At 54.9% G+C, this 18,979-nt stretch overlaps 2 protein-coding genes and 1 long non-coding RNA gene across 5 annotated transcripts; 1 reads left to right on the top strand and 2 right to left on the bottom strand.

Moving 5' to 3' along the window:
• Positions 1–3,981: 3,981 nt before the first annotated feature.
• On the bottom strand, positions 3,982–10,348 carry TRIM65 (tripartite motif containing 65). 2 transcript variants are annotated; one of them, XM_072746584.1, is made up of 6 exons: positions 9,868–10,348; positions 8,285–8,380; positions 7,591–7,824; positions 7,332–7,506; positions 7,132–7,197; positions 3,982–6,608 (listed from the first exon to the last, which is right to left on the bottom strand). In XM_072746584.1, the coding sequence occupies exons 1-6, from the start codon at positions 10,303–10,305 to the stop codon at positions 6,019–6,021; spliced, it is 1,599 nt and encodes a 532-aa protein (XP_072602685.1). In that variant the 5' UTR covers positions 10,306–10,348; the 3' UTR covers positions 3,982–6,018. The 2 variants fall into 2 exon arrangements, with proteins under 2 accessions (XP_072602685.1, XP_072602684.1); XM_072746583.1 differs by having other exon boundaries at positions 7,332–7,824.
• LOC112920811 (uncharacterized) lies at positions 10,199–18,677 on the top strand. The gene is made up of 3 exons (XR_011999506.1): positions 10,199–10,273; positions 17,405–17,471; positions 18,581–18,677. It is a non-coding gene; the product is annotated as an uncharacterized lncRNA (long non-coding RNA).
• On the bottom strand, positions 12,276–18,619 carry MRPL38 (mitochondrial ribosomal protein L38). Of its 2 annotated transcripts, none has more exons than XM_025999776.2 (9): positions 18,126–18,286; positions 17,833–18,012; positions 15,641–15,775; positions 15,350–15,558; positions 14,736–14,808; positions 14,558–14,603; positions 13,207–13,365; positions 12,828–12,964; positions 12,276–12,657 (listed from the first exon to the last, which is right to left on the bottom strand). In XM_025999776.2, exons 1-9 carry the CDS (start codon positions 18,190–18,192, stop codon positions 12,521–12,523), a joined length of 1,143 nt encoding a protein of 380 aa, XP_025855561.1. In that variant the 5' UTR covers positions 18,193–18,286; the 3' UTR covers positions 12,276–12,520. The 2 variants fall into 2 exon arrangements, with proteins under 2 accessions (XP_025855561.1, XP_072602686.1); XM_072746585.1 differs by lacking the exon at positions 18,126–18,286 and adding an exon at positions 18,450–18,619 and having other exon boundaries at positions 12,288–12,657.
• Positions 18,678–18,979: the final 302 nt, after the last annotated feature.

Here is an 18,979-nt window from a genome sequence, read left to right as displayed (position 1 = left end):
AGAGCACAAGCAGGGGGAGGTGCAGGCAGAGGGAGAGGGAGAAGCAGCCTCGCTGATGAGCAGGGAGCCAGACAACATGGGGCTTGATCCCAGGACCCTGGGATCATGACCTGAGCCGGAGACAGATGCTTAATTGTCTGAGCCACCTAGATGCCCCATATGTATTTCTTTAACCCAATAAATAACAAATACTGATGGAGGCTAATAATGTATTTTTGAAATAGTGATAAACATAAGTGATATTTCAGTTACTCTGTCGCCACATAACGTGCTATGAAAATATCTGTAATTTCTGTTGGTGACAAGTCACAGAATTGCTAACTCCTCCGTAGTGTGTTCTTTCCATTTGTAATAGAAAGAAATGTTAAATTTCAGTTTAGAGAACAGTGAAAATACAGAGAATTTTCTCATCAAGACCCCCAGCTTAAGAATGTTTAATTTAGGGGCACCTGGGTGGCTCAGTAGTTGAGCGTCTGCCTTTGGATCAGGTCCTGGGATCGAGTCCCACATCAGGCTCCCCGCTGGGAGCCTCCTTCTCTCTCTGCCTATGTCTCTGCCTCTCTCTCTGGGTCTCTCATGAATAAATACATAAAATCTTTAAAAAACTGTCTAATTTAGAAAGATGCTATGCAGAGCTGCCTTATGTCTTTCCTGGAAGGAGGGAAGAAAACTAAGGTCTGTGTAATATTAAATGAGGGGTGCAATCCTGGGGGACTCACGGGAAGGGAGGGCGGATCATGGAGGCCTGTGTGGAGGAGGTGGCATCTGAGCTGGGCTTTCATGCGTTGCTAGGACTCAGGCGTGCAGAAACTAAGGCGGGAACAGATCTTGCAGCAGAGGAGTAGCAGGGGGAACCGGCCTGGGTGTGCCCAGTTTGGCAGGAAGACGGGTAATGAGTTCCATACGTTGGTTTCCACAGGGATCACTTCTTGATCATGACTGTCCCTTGTTTGCCAAGACCCAGGAACAGTTTGGAGGCTCAGACATCAGCACCACCCTGCTGCCCGGCTGCAAGCCAGGCTGCCCGGTCTTGCGGAGACCACAGACCAGCCTGGTTCTGGAGGGGTGAGGGGTGCCACTTGGGTTGGGGAGTGTTCATAGGTGCCGGCCGACCTTCTGCTCCCACCCCAGAGCACCCCAGGGTGCATGCTTAGGAAGAGCCGCTTCCCTAGGAAAGCTCAGAGATGTGATTTGTCAAGACAGTGGTGTTTTAATACTTCATTTCCATTATCGGAGCTTTAAGGTTGCCTGACATGTTAATTCTTTTTGGAATGAATTGGCTCCTGAGGGGGAAAGGTAATGGGTGTTTTTGACGTCGGCAGGAACATGCTCACACCCGTATCTCACTCTGCCCCTGCAAGAACTATGTCATGAAGGATGGGAAATGGAATTCCAACCGGTTGTGCATTTTGCCAGAGGTCACACAGCTCATCCTGTGGAGGGGGGAGAATTTAAACCCAGAAAAGTGTGACCTGAGAATAATCCTAAATCTCATATATGAACTTGTCTACATGGCTGGAGTATTCATTGAAAGGGGAAAAAAAGAAAGGCAAAACTGAAACAAAGGTGGGGATCCCTGGGTGGCTCAGTGGTTTAGCGCCTGCCTTCAGTTCAGGGCGTGATCCTGGAGTCCCGGGATCGAGTCCCACATCCGGCTCCCGGCATGGAGCCTGCTTCTCCCTCTCCCTCTGCCTGTGTCTCTGCCTCTCTCTCTCCCTGTCTTTCATGAATAAATAAATAAAATCTTAAAAAAAAACTGAAACAAAAGTAAGCAAAAGCAGTCCAAAAATGGGAGTAATGAGCAAGCCATTCCCAGCCTCGCTTACATCTATGAAATTGAAATGGGATCCAAGCCAGGTTCCACAGTAGCACTCAATGGTTTCGATATATATATTTTTAAGTTTATCTATTTTTTTTAGTAACCTCTACACCAAACGTGGGGCTAATGCATGACCCCAAGATCAAGAGTTGAATGCTCTTCTGACTAACCAGCCAGGCACCTCGTTTTGACCTACTTAAAAGTTTTTTTTTTTTAATTTGTATTCATTTCAAAATAATTGAGTTTACAAAGTAAACAATTTAATGAGGTTTATAACAGAGCTGGCAGTTGCATGTCCCACCTACTCATGAGGCCTGCTCCCGCGACCACCAGTTTCAACTCTTAACCATTTCTTTCTTTTTTAAAGATTTTATTTATTTATTCATGAGAGACAGAGAGAGAGAGAGAGAGAGAGAGAGGGAGAGGAGAGAGGCAGAGACACAGGCAGAGGGAGAAGCAGCCTCCATGCAGGGAGACTGATGTGGGACTCAATCCCTGGTCTCCAGGATCATGCCCTGGGCTGAAGTTGGCACTAGACCACTGAGCCACCCAGGCTGCCTTCTTAACTATTTCTTTTGGCATTTACTTCCTCATCCGTAAACCCTGTGCTCATAAACCTTGAACATGTGTGGGGATGTTTATGCTGGAGTTTCTGGAGACTTCAATTCTCTATCACTTCTCTTCTGTGTTGATTACTTGTTGCTTGGGTCCCAGGTCTTCCTTCCCCTTCAATGAATTTACTTCTTTACTTTGGAAGAGCACATCTTCTGGGGGATTCCTGAGGATGGATGTGAAAATGCCCACAAAAGTAATTTTTCAGGCTCCAACACCAACTGGCAGTTGGGCTGGGTATGGAATTCTCGAATGAGAATCCCTTGCCTGGGATCCCTGGGTGGCGCAGCGGTTTGGCGCCTGCCTTTGGCCCAGGGCGTGATCCTGGAGACCCGGGATCGAATCCCACGTCGGGCTCCCGGTGCATGGAGCCTGCTTCTCCCTCTGCCTGTGTCTCTGCCTCTCTCTCTATCTCTCTGTGACTATCATAAATAAATAAAAATTAAAAAAAAATTAAAAAAAAAAAAGAGAATCCCTTGCCTTCAGGAAGCCTGACTCCACTGTCTTCTAGCTTCCAGGCCCATGGTACTTGAAGCCACACCTACAGCACCATGCTGCTCCCTCCATCCTTTCCTGCCTGGGGAACTCAAGCCTTCAACCCAACCCCCTCATCTCCCTGGACATCTAAGTCCCATATCTTTTAACATCTCTCTTGTCCCTCTGCCCTGCCTTATCCTGCCTGTGTGCCCATCGTCCTGATTCTGCCTCAGAGAAGCTCAGATCTAGAGCGGCGAGGCAGATATACCGGAAACACCTACAGGCTAATCTAGTGTCCTGCCCTTACAAATGTTACACCCCAAAGTCCATGCTCTTTTTCCCTCTTCCCAGTGTGTTTTTCCCACGGAGGAGACAGACTTCTGTCAGAGTCAGGTGGATCGGGGGCATTTCATTTGAAGCAGCTCTCCAACAGATTTGCAAAGGGTTGCCCCACACCTACTTGAAAAACAATCTACAAAAAGGGCAGTAGCATCTCACCACATGTAGATAAAGATGAAGGGTCACAATAAGGAACACTCCCACAGAACAACACGGAAAGGCTAACAATCTGATAAAAGGTAGTATCATAGAATAAAGACCCCAAACCTTTCCCACCACAGAAGCAGAGGGGGCTGTTCTTCCTTTCTCTCCCCCTTTCAGAGCATGGGCACAGCCAATGGGACATGGACACGAATGGGGCTTTGGGATGGCAGGAGGTTGGTTGTGGTGGTGATGGTTAGACTCTACATGAGGACAGCCATCGATGCCAGCTGCTGGGCCAGCCCCATCCTGATTCCTCCCCTGCTGGGTCTCTCAGCAACTGTCAACCCACCTGCCCAGCAGTTCTCCCCATCTGGCTGTTTGGTGCCAGAGCCCCTGCCCCATGTTTGCAGAGTCCCCAACTTAGGAGTCTTCTTAGAAGCTCTTTGCCCAGGGTGTACTGGTCAGAGGCCTGGCCCCACCCTTGAACAGGGAGCTAGCTGGGGAGGTAGCTGCAGGATTGAATGTGGGGGGCTGGCACCAGATTACAATATGGGAAAGAGATATATTTTTCACAAATACAAAAAAAAATCTATATTTTAAAATATTTATTTATTTATTCATGAGAGACACACAGAGAAGCAGAGACACAGACAGAGGGAGAAACAGGCTCCATGCAGGGAGCCTGATGTGGGACCCGATCCTGGATCCCAGGATTATACCCTGAGCTGAAGGCAGACGCTACACGCAGGTGTCCCTACAAAAATATTTTGTGTTTTTCTGGAGTATGTGTTTTTGCATGTGTCATCCTTTAAAAAATTTGTTGTTTATGAAAACATAAAAAATAAAGAATTTATTGTAAAATAATTATTCCTGAGTATATAAAGCATACATGTACAGCATAAATAGTTATAAGGCCAACATCCTTGTAACCACCACCCAGGTCAAGAAGTTGAATCTTTTTAAAGATTTTAGTTATTTATTCATGAGAGACGCAGAGAGAGAAACAGGCTCCATGCAGGGAGCCTGACCTGGGACTCGATCCCGGGTCTCCAGGATCACACCCTGGGCTGAAGGCAGTGCTAAACCGCTGAGCCAGTTGGGCTGCCCAAGAAGTGGAATGTTTTAAGTAACAAAATTACAGTTGCCTTAGGTCCCAGCAGCACCAGTTCCAGAAACACAAATGCCTGTCCAGGGATCTTCAAGAAAGCACCTCCTGAGTAGCAAAAACAGAGGAAGCCAGCACTGTCCTGGCACCTGCACTCATCACTGCATTTAATCCCCACACCCTGGGTAGGGGTGACAGGGGCTGAGGCTGTGTCCAGCTAAGCTGGCTGGTGGGGGTGGGGTGGGGAAGAGTCCGCCTGACTCAAGGTTGCTTCATTTTGGCCATTTGTATAAAAATAAAATCTTCAAGTGCTCATCATTATTATTTTTAAAGATTTTATTTATTTAAGGGGGTAGGGGCAGAGGGAGAGGGAGAGAGTCTTAAGCAGACCCCTCACTGAGCGTGGACCCCATAGGGCTCCATCTCATGACCCTGAGATCACGACCTGAGCAGAAACCAAGAGTCAGACGCTCAACCAACTGCACCACCCAGGTGCCCCTCATTTTTTTTCGGTTGAGGAACTCCGCTGGGAATTCCGCCTACATATGTAGCCATGGATATGGCCAAAGCTTCCTGCTCAAAAATATGCATTGCGGTGACATTTTTACAGCCCCAAATAAAACAACTGGAATGTTCGATATGAAATCTTTCATGAGCAAAAACAGCACACTGGGACGAGCATCTCTGGCTCTTCCAAAAGTTTGCGGCGCTGCCACTGTGCCTTACAAAAGACCTACAATCGTACCTCTTTTCATGAAGCAGAAGAAACTTGAAACCACACCAATATAGGTCTTTTATAAAAGCTAAGTGGCAGAACTTGAACTTTTGGAAAGTGGAAGATGCCCGTAGTGGGGAAGTAAATTCTAACAGTCCTTGGGAAGACTGTTTATATTGCAGTGGTGCAGGAAAATATATTAATCCCGTGAGAAATGGCTATGCTAGATAACAGAATGCGAAAAATACAAGTGTTTATAAAATGCAATCACAAGGATGTATAAGAGACTAAGGTGTATCAAATTGTTAAGAAAAAAAAGAGGGAGAAAAGAGATAAAGATCACTTTTCTCTAGGTTTCTTCCAGAATCGCTTGTGCTTTGGGCCCTCTCGCCTCCCGCCAAATGCCTATGATCTACGTCATCTGCATGGGAGGCAAGCGGCTGCGGGGTGTTTGCATGGCAGCATGGGTGAGGCCCCAACTGCACAAGCTCTCCTGCAGCCCCAGAAGCCCACAGGCGCTGCACCCACCTCGAGGCCCAGGCAGTGCCGAGAAGTGCGCTCTCCTCAGGCAGGGTCCTCGTTTTAGTCCCTTCCTAGTCCCCGTGCCCTTCCATGATGTTGGAAAAAGTGAACTCCATTTTGGGGGCATCCTCCCAATCTCTCTTTCCAAGTGGCCCGGCCTCCTTCTGAGTCAATCTTGTGGCCAAAAGCTGGTCCCATTATAGCTGTGGCCTCAGGCCCCCAAGCTAGGGGCTGGGCAGCTCTTGGTCACACAAGCACGGTGGCACCTGTTCCTGGCCCAGAGCTTCATCCTGTGCTTTCCTCCGCTGGGCTCGAGGCCTCTTCCTGGAGCTCTGGAGGGAGCTTGGCCTGAGGCCGATGGCACAGGGTCAGGGTCCTACCCTCCAGGAGCCAGAAGACAGGGTAGAGGGGCTGGGTGAAGATGGCATGGAAGGTATGCAGAGGCTGGGCCTTGGGTTCCAGGCTGTAGAAGGTGAGGCAGCCAGAGGCCAGGTCCAAATCCATGCCCAGGAGCCGCCCTGACACTCCTGGGAGGTGCTGGGCCTCCCCGTTATGCCAAGCCTGCACCCTGTCCTCCTGAACACAGAGCCCCCAGGAGCTTGGCCCACGCCCAATGTTGTCTGTGTGGGGACCCTGCTTGCGCCGCGTCAGTTCTGGATAGGCGACGCCCAGGGTCACTGAGTGGTTAGATGCACGCACCTCCCAGTAGTGTCGCCCGCTCTGGAAACTCTGGGCACACTGCACCTGCCAGAGCTCGAAGCTGCTTGGCCCGGCCAGGTCCCGGGGCTTGTGGCGGTGCTTTACCTGCTGGTCCTGCCGAGACAAGTAGAGGTGGCGATTGGCACTGTCTGGATCGAAGGTCAGATTTCGATAATCTGTCAGGACAGAGGGACGGAGGTGAGCGGGTGGACACCTGTGCATGTCCACCATCTTGCCCCCAGAGGGAGAGATGGCAACTGAAGCTCCAGCAGGGCCAAGCCACACACTTGGGTGTACAGCAAGCAGACCAAGCACCAGATGTCACCACAGCAGGTAGCCTGCAAGGGGGACCTCTTCCGTTTACCTCATTTCAAAGATGAAGAAACAGGCTTCCCAAAATAACCTAACTTCGTAACAAGTGGAAGAAGCATAAGCGATCCCAGGTTTTCGTGCCCAGAATCTCCTTACCCCCGTATCGGCTCCACGTGTAAGAGGCTTACATCTTGTGACAGATGTGCGGGGAGGGGGGGCCAGGCCAGATCCCAGGAAGGGCAGGGCAGTCCCAGCACATGCCCCCCGTGCCCCCAGGTACACACAGAGGGCCACACAGACCTGTGCAAATGCTCACACGCACACGTAGACACACGAACGCACAATGCACACATGCGTATGCGCACGCACACATGCCAGTCTTCTTACTCTGCCAGAGTTTCCTCCTCAGTGGACACACTGGGCTTGGGACTGGTGCCAGGGGACCTGGGGCCTCTAGGAGACAAAGAAGTCTTAGGGCAGTGATGGGGACCAGAGCTCATGGGGGTAGAGTCCTGATCCTGTTCCCGTGGGCCGTGGGAGGGCCGGCTGGGCCCCGAGGGGTAGGGAGGGATCGGGGTGAGCCTTACCCACGGGGCCCAAATTGGCGGTCTCTGCTGGTGCCCTGCGGGGGCCCCCCTCATCTAGCAGGAGGCCACACAGCCGGCTCAGAGACTCCTTCAGGCTGGCCAGCCGCTGCTCTCCGTCCCACCGCAGAGGAGTCAGAGGCCTGAGAGGCTCCGGGGGTGCCAGGAGCTGGGATTCCTGGGCCCCAGGGACACCCACAGTGAGCTTTTGGGCGAGGTGCCGGGATGCCATCCCCCGACCTGCTGTCCTGGGGCCTGGTACCTGGAGGAAGGTCCGGTCATCCAAGTGTTCCAGGACGTGTCGGACCCTGTGGTCATAACGAGACAGGGCTTCCAGGTGGCCCCGCAGTTGTTGTTCTGTATCCTGGGCCTGCGCTAGGGCCTGTGTCTTGGCCGCCTTGATGTCCTCCAGGGCCAGGGCCCGTCGCATCTCCAGGGCCTGGAGCAGGCAGCTGAACTTGCCAGAGATGGCGGAGGCCAGGGTATGGGCTGAGCTCTGAGTGGGTGATGGAGTTGCCTCGGGTGGTCAGGGCCAAGGCTGCCCTTGGACTGAGGGGTGGGGATGTGGGGAGCAGGGGCCCCTGTGACCTTCCCCCCCAACTCTGCTCAGTCCATCTCTCCCTGCTGCCAGGAGGCATTTTCTTTTTTTCTTTTTTTTTTTAATTTATTTATGATAGTCACACAGAGAGAGAGAGAGAGAGAGAGAGGCAGAGACACAGGCAGAGGGAGAAGCAGGCTCCATGCACCGGGAGCCCGACGTGGGACTCGATCCGGGTCTCCAGGATCGCACCCTGGGCCAAAGGTAGGCGCCAAACCGCTGCGCCACCCAGGGATCCCCCAGGAGGCATTTTCAAGGCAGCTGACACCTCCTACCCAGCATCCCAGGGACCCACTGCTGGCTGCCTGAAGGACACAGCATGAGGATGTAGTAGGGGTCAAACAGACAGGCCTTGTACCTGGATCTGGCTGCTTTGCCGCTGCAGTTCCTCTAGCTGGCTCTCGGCCTGGGTGGCCTGCTGCTGGGTGACTTCCAACATGGCTCTCAGCTGGGCCTGTGGTGCCCACCAGGGAACAAGTGACAAGAGGGGACTGGGAATGGCTGTGAAGTCCTCCCCTCCATCAACAAACACCTGCAGATGTGGGACATCCCCCTCCTTGTGCCACCCCAGGCAAAAGGCTGACCAGTGGACCAGCCCACAGAACAGTGGCCTTGGTCTGAGCCTCGGGGTGAACTGGGTCAGAGTCCCAGAGAGACCCAGACTAAGCCCATTCCTAACCTGGAGCAGGGCGGTACACAGGCAGAGCAGAGGCCTGGGGCTTTAAACCTGACCTCCAGTTCATCTTGCAGGCTGAGGAACCTGGGGCACAGCACCCACCATCTCTGGGCTATAAACCCACCCCAGGGCAGCCCCGGTGGCCAAGTGGTTTAGTGCCACCTTCAGCCGGGGGTGTGATCCTGGAGACCCGGGATTGAGACCCACATCGGGCTCCCTGCACAGAGCCTGCTTCTCCCTCTCCTTGTCTCTCTCTCTGTCATGAATAAATAAAATTTAAAAAAATCTTAAAAAAAACCCAAAACAACCCACCCCACACTACCCCCAGCCAATAAACGGTGGAAGCAGTACTTCTGGCTTAGGCAGCCTTGCAGGGAAGGGGCAACAACTCAAAGCACCAAAGCTATTTGACCAGCGGACAGTGTAGTACGTGTGTCTGCATGGGTGGGTTCTTCCAAATACCCAGTCAGGCCTCAGCCCCAGCTCTGGGCATGGGGTAGAAGAGGGCACCCATATTTGTGACTCCTCTGGTACCCATGAGGGTCACAATGTTGTGCTTTCATGGGAGCAGGGCAAAGCATCATTCCCTGCCCCTGGTCAAGAGCCTGCCTTGCTTCTGCTTCTTCCAGCTGCACTTGACAAGGAGATCAAGAGCCATCGTGATCCCCACTTTACAGATGAGAAAACAAGACAGAGAAACGGACAATCTGGCCAAAGGCATCAGATCTTCCAAAGCTCAATTCCTGTGTCTTTGCCCAGGACCCAAGGCCTCAGTGTTGTACAACGTGCCACACCCAGGACGCGCTCTGCTGGTTCCATCTGACTGTCCCCCAGGATGGCCAGGGGTCCTCTCACACCCCATAGAACTTCACCCCGCTCTAGGGGAACACGAGCTCCTTCGGTGCGCCTGTGCCACCTGCCACTCCCTCCCTCCTGCTGCTGTCACCTGCGGGCGGCACTGCACTTTCATGCTCAGCCTCAGCACTAACAACTCATCCTCAGTCTCTGACTTCTGAAGCCACGATGGTATCCTCCAACATTGGCTCCGGACTCCCTGACCTCCTCACCCGCAGAACCTTCACTCCATTTCAGCCACTCAGGCCTGGGGTCTCACCTTGGGCCTGTCACCAGCTCCGAAATCTCTACTCCAAGCACCTGTTTGTCCTCTTACTCGGGAATACAACAAACGTCCCAAAGCCTTCTCCTGCTTAAGCAGCCCGCCCCAGCCCAGGCGCCCAGAGACAGGGCGGGGCACCCCGGGTCACCTCGCGCTCCCGACGCTCGACGTCCAGCAGCGCCCGCTCGTGGAGGCGACACTCGTTCACGGTGCACGCGCTGCAAACGCAGAGACCCTCGGTGCGACAGAAGAGGTCGAGTGGCCGCCCATGTCGGGGGCAGCGCGCGCCCGGGCCGGGGCCAGGGGCCGGGGCGGCGCCGGGGGTCGCGGCAGGTTCGGAGCCGGGGGCCGGGGCGGCCCGGGCGCGCATCACCTCGAGCACGGCGCTGAGCGCCACATTTCGGCGCAGCTCGGCGACGTCGGGGAAGGGCTCCCGGCACTCGGGGCACGCCTTGTCGCAGCGGCCCCCCCAGTCCCGGATGCAAGCCCTGCAGAAGTTGTGGCCGCAGGGCAGCGTCACCGGCTCCTGGAAGAGCCCCAGGCAGATGGAGCAGGTGAGCTTGTCCTCTAGCCCGTGCGCGGCCATGGCGGCAGCGGCACCTCAGGGCGCGCGGGGCGGGGCCTCCGAAGGTGGGCGGCGCGGGGCACGGCGCGGGAGCGGGGCCTGCGGGAGGAGGGGGCGGGGCGGGGCCTCCGAAGGTGGGCGGGGCGGGGCACGGCGCGGGGGCGGGGCCTGCGGGAGGAGGGGGCGGGGCGGGCCCTCCGAAGGTGGGCGGTGCGGGGCACGGCTCAGGGGGCGAGGCCTGCAGGAGGGGCGGTGCAGGGGCGGGGCCTCCGGAGGTGGGCGGTGCGGGGCACGGGGCGGGGGCTGTGCAGGGGCGGGGCCTCCGAAGGTGGGCGGTGCGGGGCACGGCTCGGGGGCGGGGCCTGCGGGAGGGGCGGTGCAGGGGCGGGGCCTCCGGAGGTGGGCGGTGCGGGGCACGGGGCGGGGGCGGGGCCTGCGGGAGGAGGGCGGTGCAGGGGCGGTGCCTCTAAACGCGGGCGGGTCGCGACCCGCGGGAGAAGGCGGGGCGGGGCGCCTCCGGGAGCGGGCGGGGGCACGAGGCGTCGGGGTGGCGGGGAGCAGCGTGGGCCCGCCTAGCGGAGGAGAGCAGCTGTTGCCTCTCCCCCACCCGCGCCTGGGCCCTTGCCGCGCGTGCTTGCTCCCCTCTGCCCAGGCTCTGAGCCGTCTCATGCCACCCCAGGATGGGGGTTTGAGGTCCGGGTAGTCCCTGTGGCCCCGCTCTGGGAGCTCCATCCCGCTTCTCGAAACCCTCATTAAGCAGCTCCCTTGCAGGGGTGCGGCCCCCGCCTCCAGGGACGGGAACCTTTGGGAACCTCCTGGCTGAGGGCCCCCACAGAACCCCTTCTGGGCCCCTCATCCGTAACCTGGATAACAGGAGCTACTTCCCAGGGTTTGCGCCTGTCAGTAAGAGCACTGAGCACAGAGCTCATGTTCCCTATACGCTCCGGACCCGAGGTTCTCCGCTGCCCTTTTCCTTGAGCTGTTTCAGGCATTTGCCATATTGGAGTGTTTCCTTTCTGTAGGCTACCAAATTTTGGTTCTTTTAAAGTAAGCTGTGTTCGGGGACGCCCGGGTGGCTCAGCAATTAAGCGTCTGCCTTTGGCTTAGGGCGCGATCCTGGAGTTCCCGGATCAAGTCCCACATCAGGCTTCCTGCATGGAGCCTTGCTTCTCCCTCTGTCTATGTCTCTGCCTCTCTCATGAATAAATAAAATCTTAAAAAAAAAAAAAACTAGAAAAAGCACATAAAAAAAAAAAAAGTAAACTGTGTTCTGGTCACCAACACAGAGACCAATCAACGGTTTTCATACCCCCCTTTACTGAAAGCCCAAAGCGACATTCAGCTGTTCTTGGAATCTTCTCCGTGTGGGCCCCCTGCTGGGGAGTTCCTTGTTTGCAGGAGGGAGCTCTTCTGGAAGCCCGGGATCCTCTGTCGCACCTGCCCTGGGGCAGTGTGCTCATCGGACTGAGCAGATGTAGGGCTAATTTTCCTAACCAACCTGTCCTAATTTTGAGGCAGAGTGCCCTCTCACTGCAATGCAGCATTCAGTCTTCTGTGTTGTAGTATGGGAAGCTCCTCTTCATGGGAAAGGAAGGTCTCCTTTTGACTGGTTAGGTAGAGGACAAATCATACTCCTAGGATCCAGCAAGGGTGCAGGGGATTTCTGGGCCCCAAGGAGAGGTGTGCCCAGAGGTCTGAGACCTGCTTCTCATTCAAAGCATCCCAGCCAGATGCCAGGAGCCTGCCACCATGCTGTGAATTCCCAGTAAGGGGCCAATGCTCATGGGTGGCAAAAGCTCTTTCTAGAGACATATGGGAGCAGCCAAGCCCCACTGCCTTTCTTCTATATCCATCTACAGCCATTTGATCCCAGGGCTCAATATTCTCTAGAGGCAGAACTGAGGTGGGAGGCAGGGCTCTTTCCATCCATGAAGCATTACAGATTCATCGTGGGGTTGGAGCATTTCCAGAACACAGACCCAGACCAGCTACAGAAAAAAATCTTTTTTTTTTTTTTTTTTTGAAAAAAATCATCTTTATTCACATGTCCCATCCCTGCCACTATCCTCAGAGAGCTCTCTTCATTTCCAAAGCCTGGGCCTGAGAAGGCCACAAAGGGGCTGCCTCAGGCAGGCGCTAGAGCCCAGAGCGTGGCCCAGTAGAGTGGTCTTTATTGTTCCTGCTGGTGGAGCCTGAGAGGCTCAGTCCACTTTGAGGTGGGTGGCACTCTGGCCACTCAGTAGATGCCGTAGGTGGGTTCGTGACTGTCCCTATACCGGTCCAGGTAGCGCAGGGGCTGCCGGTGGGGGAAGCGCTTCTGTTTGGGGTGGTAAGAGGGTGGCCGCACAAACTCAAACACGGGCTCCTGCATGTCTGTAGGAAGAGGGGGTATGGGTGTGAACTGCTGCTGGCCTGCGACTGCCCAGCCACCCACCCAAGGAATGGCATGCCTCCCAGGGGCACTTCTCCCTGGCACGTCAGGAGAGTTCTGTGAGCTCAGGCCAGCCGCCCCTGCCCTGTCTCCCAGCCCACTCTGGCCTTACCCAGAAGCTGGTGGAAGATGTGGGTCACTGAATCATCCCAGCGACACTGGAAAAAGGCCAGCCCAGCTGGTGTCATGGCTTCCTGGTGCTTCTTGTAGAAATCAAAAGTGCGGAAGGTCCGCTGGGCCAGCTGGTAGCTATAAGATGAGGACGTTTTAAGAGCAAAGAATGAGACATCAGAGCCCCACACCCCTCCTCCAGCCCCATAGGCAATCCTGAGAAGCCCCTTAGGATCTGCCTAGCATAACTCCCTCGGCCCGTCTCAAGCTGAAGTTAAGAGACAGGAGAACTGAGCACAACAGACCATTCCTGGGGAGGTGGCCTGAGAGGGCAGAGGAAATGTGTATGGGGGCTACAAGGCTGAGGGGGCATATATTACCAGGGTGAGGGCCGGGTGTCCTCAGAGAAGTCAATTGGCTTATCCTGCTTAAAGAGCAGGAAGGCAAAGCGGTGGAAGCCGGAACCTCGGGCAGGGAAAGGGGGCATGTAGGGACAAGTCTCCTGTCCTTCAGCCACACTGTTGCCTGGGATGTTCGTTCTGGTGGGAGGAAAAGTGTCCATGAATTATCACTCAAGGAAGGTGGCAGCAGAAACATTCCCATCCACATTTTCCCTAGATATTGATACCACTCCCTGGGAGGACAAACCCTAAAATGATCTTCATTCAATAGTCAAGCAGGAGGCATGGCTCTGTGAACCCTCGGATAGACTACAAACTTATGAAGGGAACAGTAGGGGCTCAGAGGCTGAGAATGGGGGTCCTAGAAATGGTCAGGAAGAGAGTAAGGTCTAGCAGCCTGTTTACCAGGCCATGGGGAGCTGGTGGGGTCACCACAGCTATTCAGGCTACAAAGCCATACCACTTGGGCTGCATCTCTCTTTACTGAAGGTTCTGGGGTCTGTCAAGGAGTGTTTGCCAATCCCCGACACTACGATGGCCACTGTACCTGCCCTAGATAGAACTCTCTGTGGGGGTCCTGCTGCACAGATTGCTAACTGCAGTTGACTAAAAATGATGGAAACCAACCTCCCAGTCACTGGCTCCAATTACCTAGAAGCTCTAAAGCTAGGGTTAGCTGCCTGACCTCTGCCCCCCTGGCTCCAGAGCCAAAGGCCACAGAGAAAACAAAAGTAGCCCAGCATGGGCAGTCCCAGCTGCTAGAGGCCTCCACCGTCCTTTTCCTATCTATACTGTCATAGAGCCCCTCAGGGTGGCTAAGGCATGGGGTGGCATCACCCTAGTTTTATAGATTAGGAAATGAATTTCCAGAGACCAAGAGGCCTGTGGGAACAGCTAAACCCTACTGCCTGGTTTTTCTTCCAGACCTGTCTTCAGCCAGTGGATCACAGGCCTCTTGACAGCATCAGGAAGCAGAGGTGAGGGGCTGCCCCCTGGGGTAGGAGGTTAATCAAAAGTTTCATAGTTAATCCACAGTGGAGCCGAGACTGAAATTCTGGTGCAGCCCTCTCCAGGATACCAAGGCCTCTTTTTTCTTTTCTTTTAAAGATTTTATTTATTTATTCATGAGAGAGAGAGAGAGAGAGAGAGGTACAGAGACATAGGCAGAGGAAGAAGCAGGCTTCATGCAGGGAGCTCGACATGGTACTCAATCCCGGGTCTCGAGGATCACATCCTGGGCTGAAGGCGGCGCTAAACCGCTGGACCACTGGGGCTGCCCCCAAGGCCTCCTCACATGCCTCTGACCTCTTTCCCCATCCCAGGTACTTACACCAGCCAGTGGACGTATTCAGCATCTGGCTCCAGCAAGTGTCCATCTGTACACAAACAGACCCTAGTAACTGCCGGGCCCTGCTGCCCTTCCAGCCTGGCTCCACCCCTGGCTCCCCAGAGCCCTGGCTCCTGGGAGGTGAGGGAGGTAGGAGGCCTGGTGAGCCCTAGGTACCTACCCAAGTTGGTGAGCAGCAGTGTCCACATGGAGCCCTTGTCTGCCTCATAGGTCACCTCCGGGGCCTGGGCAGCCTGGTGGGGAAACAACATGAAAGGTGTCACCCCCATCAGGGACAGAAAAGCTGCTGGAAATAGGCCTTCTTTCTGGAGGACAGGAGTCTGAGGGAGCTTTGGAGAAGGGAGAACCCACCCTGATCCAAATGTCCCTGACAGTCCTTTGAGGGGCAGGTCAGCAAAAAGAAGCTTATAGAAAGATCTCTGCAGAGTTGCCTAGCCAGCTCTCTATCTGAACCATGAGGTGGCCTTCACATCAATGGACAGGGGCTAGGAGGGCACTCTGATTACAATGGGGTAGTGGCAGGAGTGTGCCAAGATGGAGCTTCTTTTCCCTTCCTCTCATATTCCTTCCTAATTATCATGGTGGAGTTTAGCAGGAAATCCAAAGGGAGAGAAGACAGAGAAGAACAAAACCCCAAACGAGCCTACATGGATGCCAGGCTTGTGCCCTTAACCACCATAAAAACCTCCTCTGTGTTTCAAGGAGTTGTCTGTGGTCCTGTGGTGGGATGTGTCCGTAAACACAGCGCAGGGAGGGGCTTGCGTAAGCAGTTACCTCTGCTGGAGTGACCTCATTGCCGTGGTACACGGGCATCAAGTCATCCTCACCCACAGCATAGGCCACATGCAGGGGGACTCGGGGCACGAAGGTGGCACCATGGAACAGATCTCTATAGAGGCCGTAGTATTCAGCCAGACGCTGCTTGTGGTAGGGGCCACAGGTCTTTTCCCACTCGGCCCGCACAGCCTCCATCGGGATGCGTGCTGGTAAGGAATGATGCCCGTTAGGATGCTGGGGTGGGGCAAGGATACAGTAGGGGGGGGCCTCTGCCCTGGGAGGGCTTACCTGTGCCAAGGCGGGCAGCGCGTTCCTCCTCTGAGTTGGCCCGCAGCTCCCGAAGGACCCGTTTCCGCTCCAGCAGCTGTTGGGTCCGGCAGACCTTGGGTGGGGGCAGCCCAATGTCAACCTTGTCTTTGGGATCTGGGGAGGAAAGTTATGTTGGGAGAAAGTGGGATCAAGTCTCAGCTGCCTGTCCTTACTTAGTCCTTGCACTTGCCCAAGCTCTGCTGCTGGTAAAGCCTACCCTTCAATTCACAAAACTAGATCATACTATGCAGTCTGCTTCACAGTTGCTAAGCAAATTGGATTTGACTGGAGATTGCATTTTCTGATCCCTAAACCAGGCCACAATGTCTAGGTCATGGGAAATAACTGAAGCTAGAAAGACTTAAAGAAGCACTTCTCATACTTTAATGGACACACCATGTAAATCACCTGGGAAATTTGTTAAAATTCAGATTCTGAATCAGCAGGTCAGTGTGGGGCCTGAGATTCTGCATTCCTAACAAGCTCCTAGGTAATGCCTGTGCTGCCAGTCTCAGAACACACTTTGAGTATCAAGGCCCACGAAGACTTTCGATCCGATACCTTTTTCCATTTACATCAGACAGTAATAATAAGTAAGGTGTGTGGAACCTTCATCAGAGATGGGATTTGCCTAAAAAAATCCAATGGACTGCGATCTTTAAAACAACAATTTTCTGACACAGACACAATTATTTTAATTTACACTGAGGAAACTGAAGCTTAGGCAAGTCACTCTGAGGGAAACTGGAGGACTTTGCTTTTTGCTCCTTTTCCTGCTGTGTGCGTGTTTTTAAATAAACTCTATGCCCAACATGGAGCTTGAAATCATAACCCTGACCCAGATCCCAAGTTGCATGTTCTGGGGATCCCTGGGTGGCTCAGTGGTTTAGCGCCTGCCTTCGGCCCAGGGCATGATCCTGAAGACCCGGGATCGAGTCCCACGTCGGGCTCCCTGCATGGAACCTGCTTCTCCCTCTGCCTATGTCTCAGCCTCTCTCTCTCTGTGTCTCTCATGAACGAATAAATAAAAATCTTTAAAAAAAAAAAAAAAAAAAGAGTTGCATGTTCTAACAACTAAGCCAGTCACACACCCCTTTCTGTTAACTATTTTTTGCTAGGGCCCATACCCCCAACTTACAGATGCATCTTAATATCCCTTCTAAGTAACAAGGAATTGATGACTCCTTTAGAATACAGAGCATCTAGGGAAGAAGCGGGTGAGAATGACTAGACGAAGCCACCCTATATGTGTTCCAGACCACCAGCTCTAGACACCTCAACGCCAAGATCCCTTGGCTCCAAGGAATAACATTTGGGCCCTCACCTTTGTTCTAACTTGTTTCTGGATGGCTGAGGACATGTGCACTGGGCCGCAATCCTCAGTAAATACCTTCAGGCCCCAAGCAAAGAGGAGACTCCCTCCTTTCCTTTCTGAATCTCCCAGACACTCTGTCCGTACCTGCACTCTTTCTATTCTTTTTTCTTTCTTTCTATACTTTCAAAAAACTCTGCTTTCATCTTCTGCTGGCTCAAGTTTGATTTTTATCCCTCTGGGCATTAGGGATCCTTGCCTAGGTGCCTGGACCTGGCCTGCCAGCGTCAACTCCTAAGATGCCCTGCCTGTGTCCTCAACGATCATAAAACTGCCTCCGTAAATGCTTTCCAGAAGGATGTACTTAGAAATAGGTTGCTCAAGGGCAGGATCCCCGAGTCCCTCTGCCCAGAGCTTTCAATTTCATTCAGGAAAGAACTGCACACCTACGCGCCAAGCACTACGTTGGGGGCAAGGGTCAAACGGCGGTCCAGACAGGTAAGACCCCGTCCTTAGGGATCCAATCTGGGGAGGGGGCCGGTGAAAAGTGAGTCAGGACAGGGTGTGGCCAGGGCTACACACGGCATTCGAGGAGCCCAGAGGGCCCTTCTAACACGGAGTGGGGGTAAGGGAGTGGGGAGAGGTCTGGAAGGGGTTTTAGGAGTATAGATAAGCTGGAACTCTAACAGCGGAGGAAGGGAGTCTTCCAAGTAGAAGAACCAAAAAGGTGTGAAAATCCCTGGTGGGGCTAAAGAGCCCAGGGCGCGCACGTGGGCGCCGGCGCCCCTCCCCCCGCCCCCGCCCCCGCCCCCGAGTCGCGAGGCCGCCGCCCACAGCGCCCGCCCCGGTCGCCCCGCACCTGACTCCTCCCGGAAATGCTCCCGGTAGGTCCGCCACCAGTGCGGGGCCCGCGCCTCCTGCTCCGCCCGGCGCCGGTAGCGGTCGAAGCTGCGGTATTTCTCCAGCCGCTCCAAATTGCTCACATCGATGTCCTCGTTGGGCATCGGCCCCAGAGGGGCGGTCCGGCGGCTCAGCGCGGCTGCGGGCAGACAGCAGGACGTGAGGCCCCGGGCGGACCCTGGGTCGAGCCCCGGGGTCCAGCCCCGGGGTCCGGGCCATACGGGGACCTCCAAGGCCCCCCCCCGCCCTCACCCGAGGTGCTGAGGCCCCGCCACCTCCGGCTTCCATACAGCGCGGCTCGCCACCAGGGCGCCGCCATCTTCCCTCAGGACGGCTGCCCCTCCGCCGCGGCCGCCGCCTAGGACCCCGCAGAGGTGGCCGCAGCAGCGCCTGAGCGCACTGCGGAGGCCCCGCCCCCGACCCGGCCCCGCCCCCAGATTTGCGTCCTACGCGCCCCGCCCCCACCCGGGCCCCAGATTCCTCCCTCCCGGGCGGCGCGAGGCGGAGGCAGCGGGCTCCGGAAGGCCGGGGGGTGGGGGGGGCCTGGCCGCCGCGGGCCCCCAGGGGGCGGCATACCCCACAGCCTGCCCCTCTGCGGCGACACGCAGGGCCTCGAGGCCCCGGCGGCAGGCTAGCCGACGACCTGGTGGCTCGGGTTTCTCCGATGTCCTTGCTTTTGAGAAACGCTTGTTCTCTCACTGCCCTAGAACGCTCCAAGAACGGGCTCACTTGGAATTGGGCTGTTTGAGAGGCCTGGAGGGATTCCAGCGTGTATCACGGAAGCAAATCCCGAGCACGGACGACCCACCAAGCGGACGTGATGCCCCCCCCACCCGTGCCTTTTCTCATTGGTACTTTCCGCCCATACTTCTCTCTGTACAGCTGAATTGAGCAATTGAGCATCTGGGTTGTGACCTTGACAAGTTTTTTTCTTATTTTGAAGGGAAAAGGAGCAGCAAACCAGCTGTAGCCCTGTCTGTGGCCTGGGGTCAAAGCTGACCTAAGGGGAGCAGTGAGCTCCTTGCCACACCTGAATGCCAGGGGGCAGTGATCGGAGCAGCTGTCGCACTGAGGAAAGTACCAGTGTAACCCCGCGGCGGCTGTGG

Source organism: Vulpes vulpes, chromosome 2 (genome assembly GCF_048418805.1).
Source record: "Vulpes vulpes isolate BD-2025 chromosome 2, VulVul3, whole genome shotgun sequence".
In the NCBI taxonomy this organism is placed as follows: domain Eukaryota; kingdom Metazoa; phylum Chordata; class Mammalia; order Carnivora; family Canidae; genus Vulpes; species Vulpes vulpes.
The sequence above is the reverse complement of the archived record's forward strand: the minus strand, read 5'-3'. Positions and strand labels throughout refer to the sequence as shown.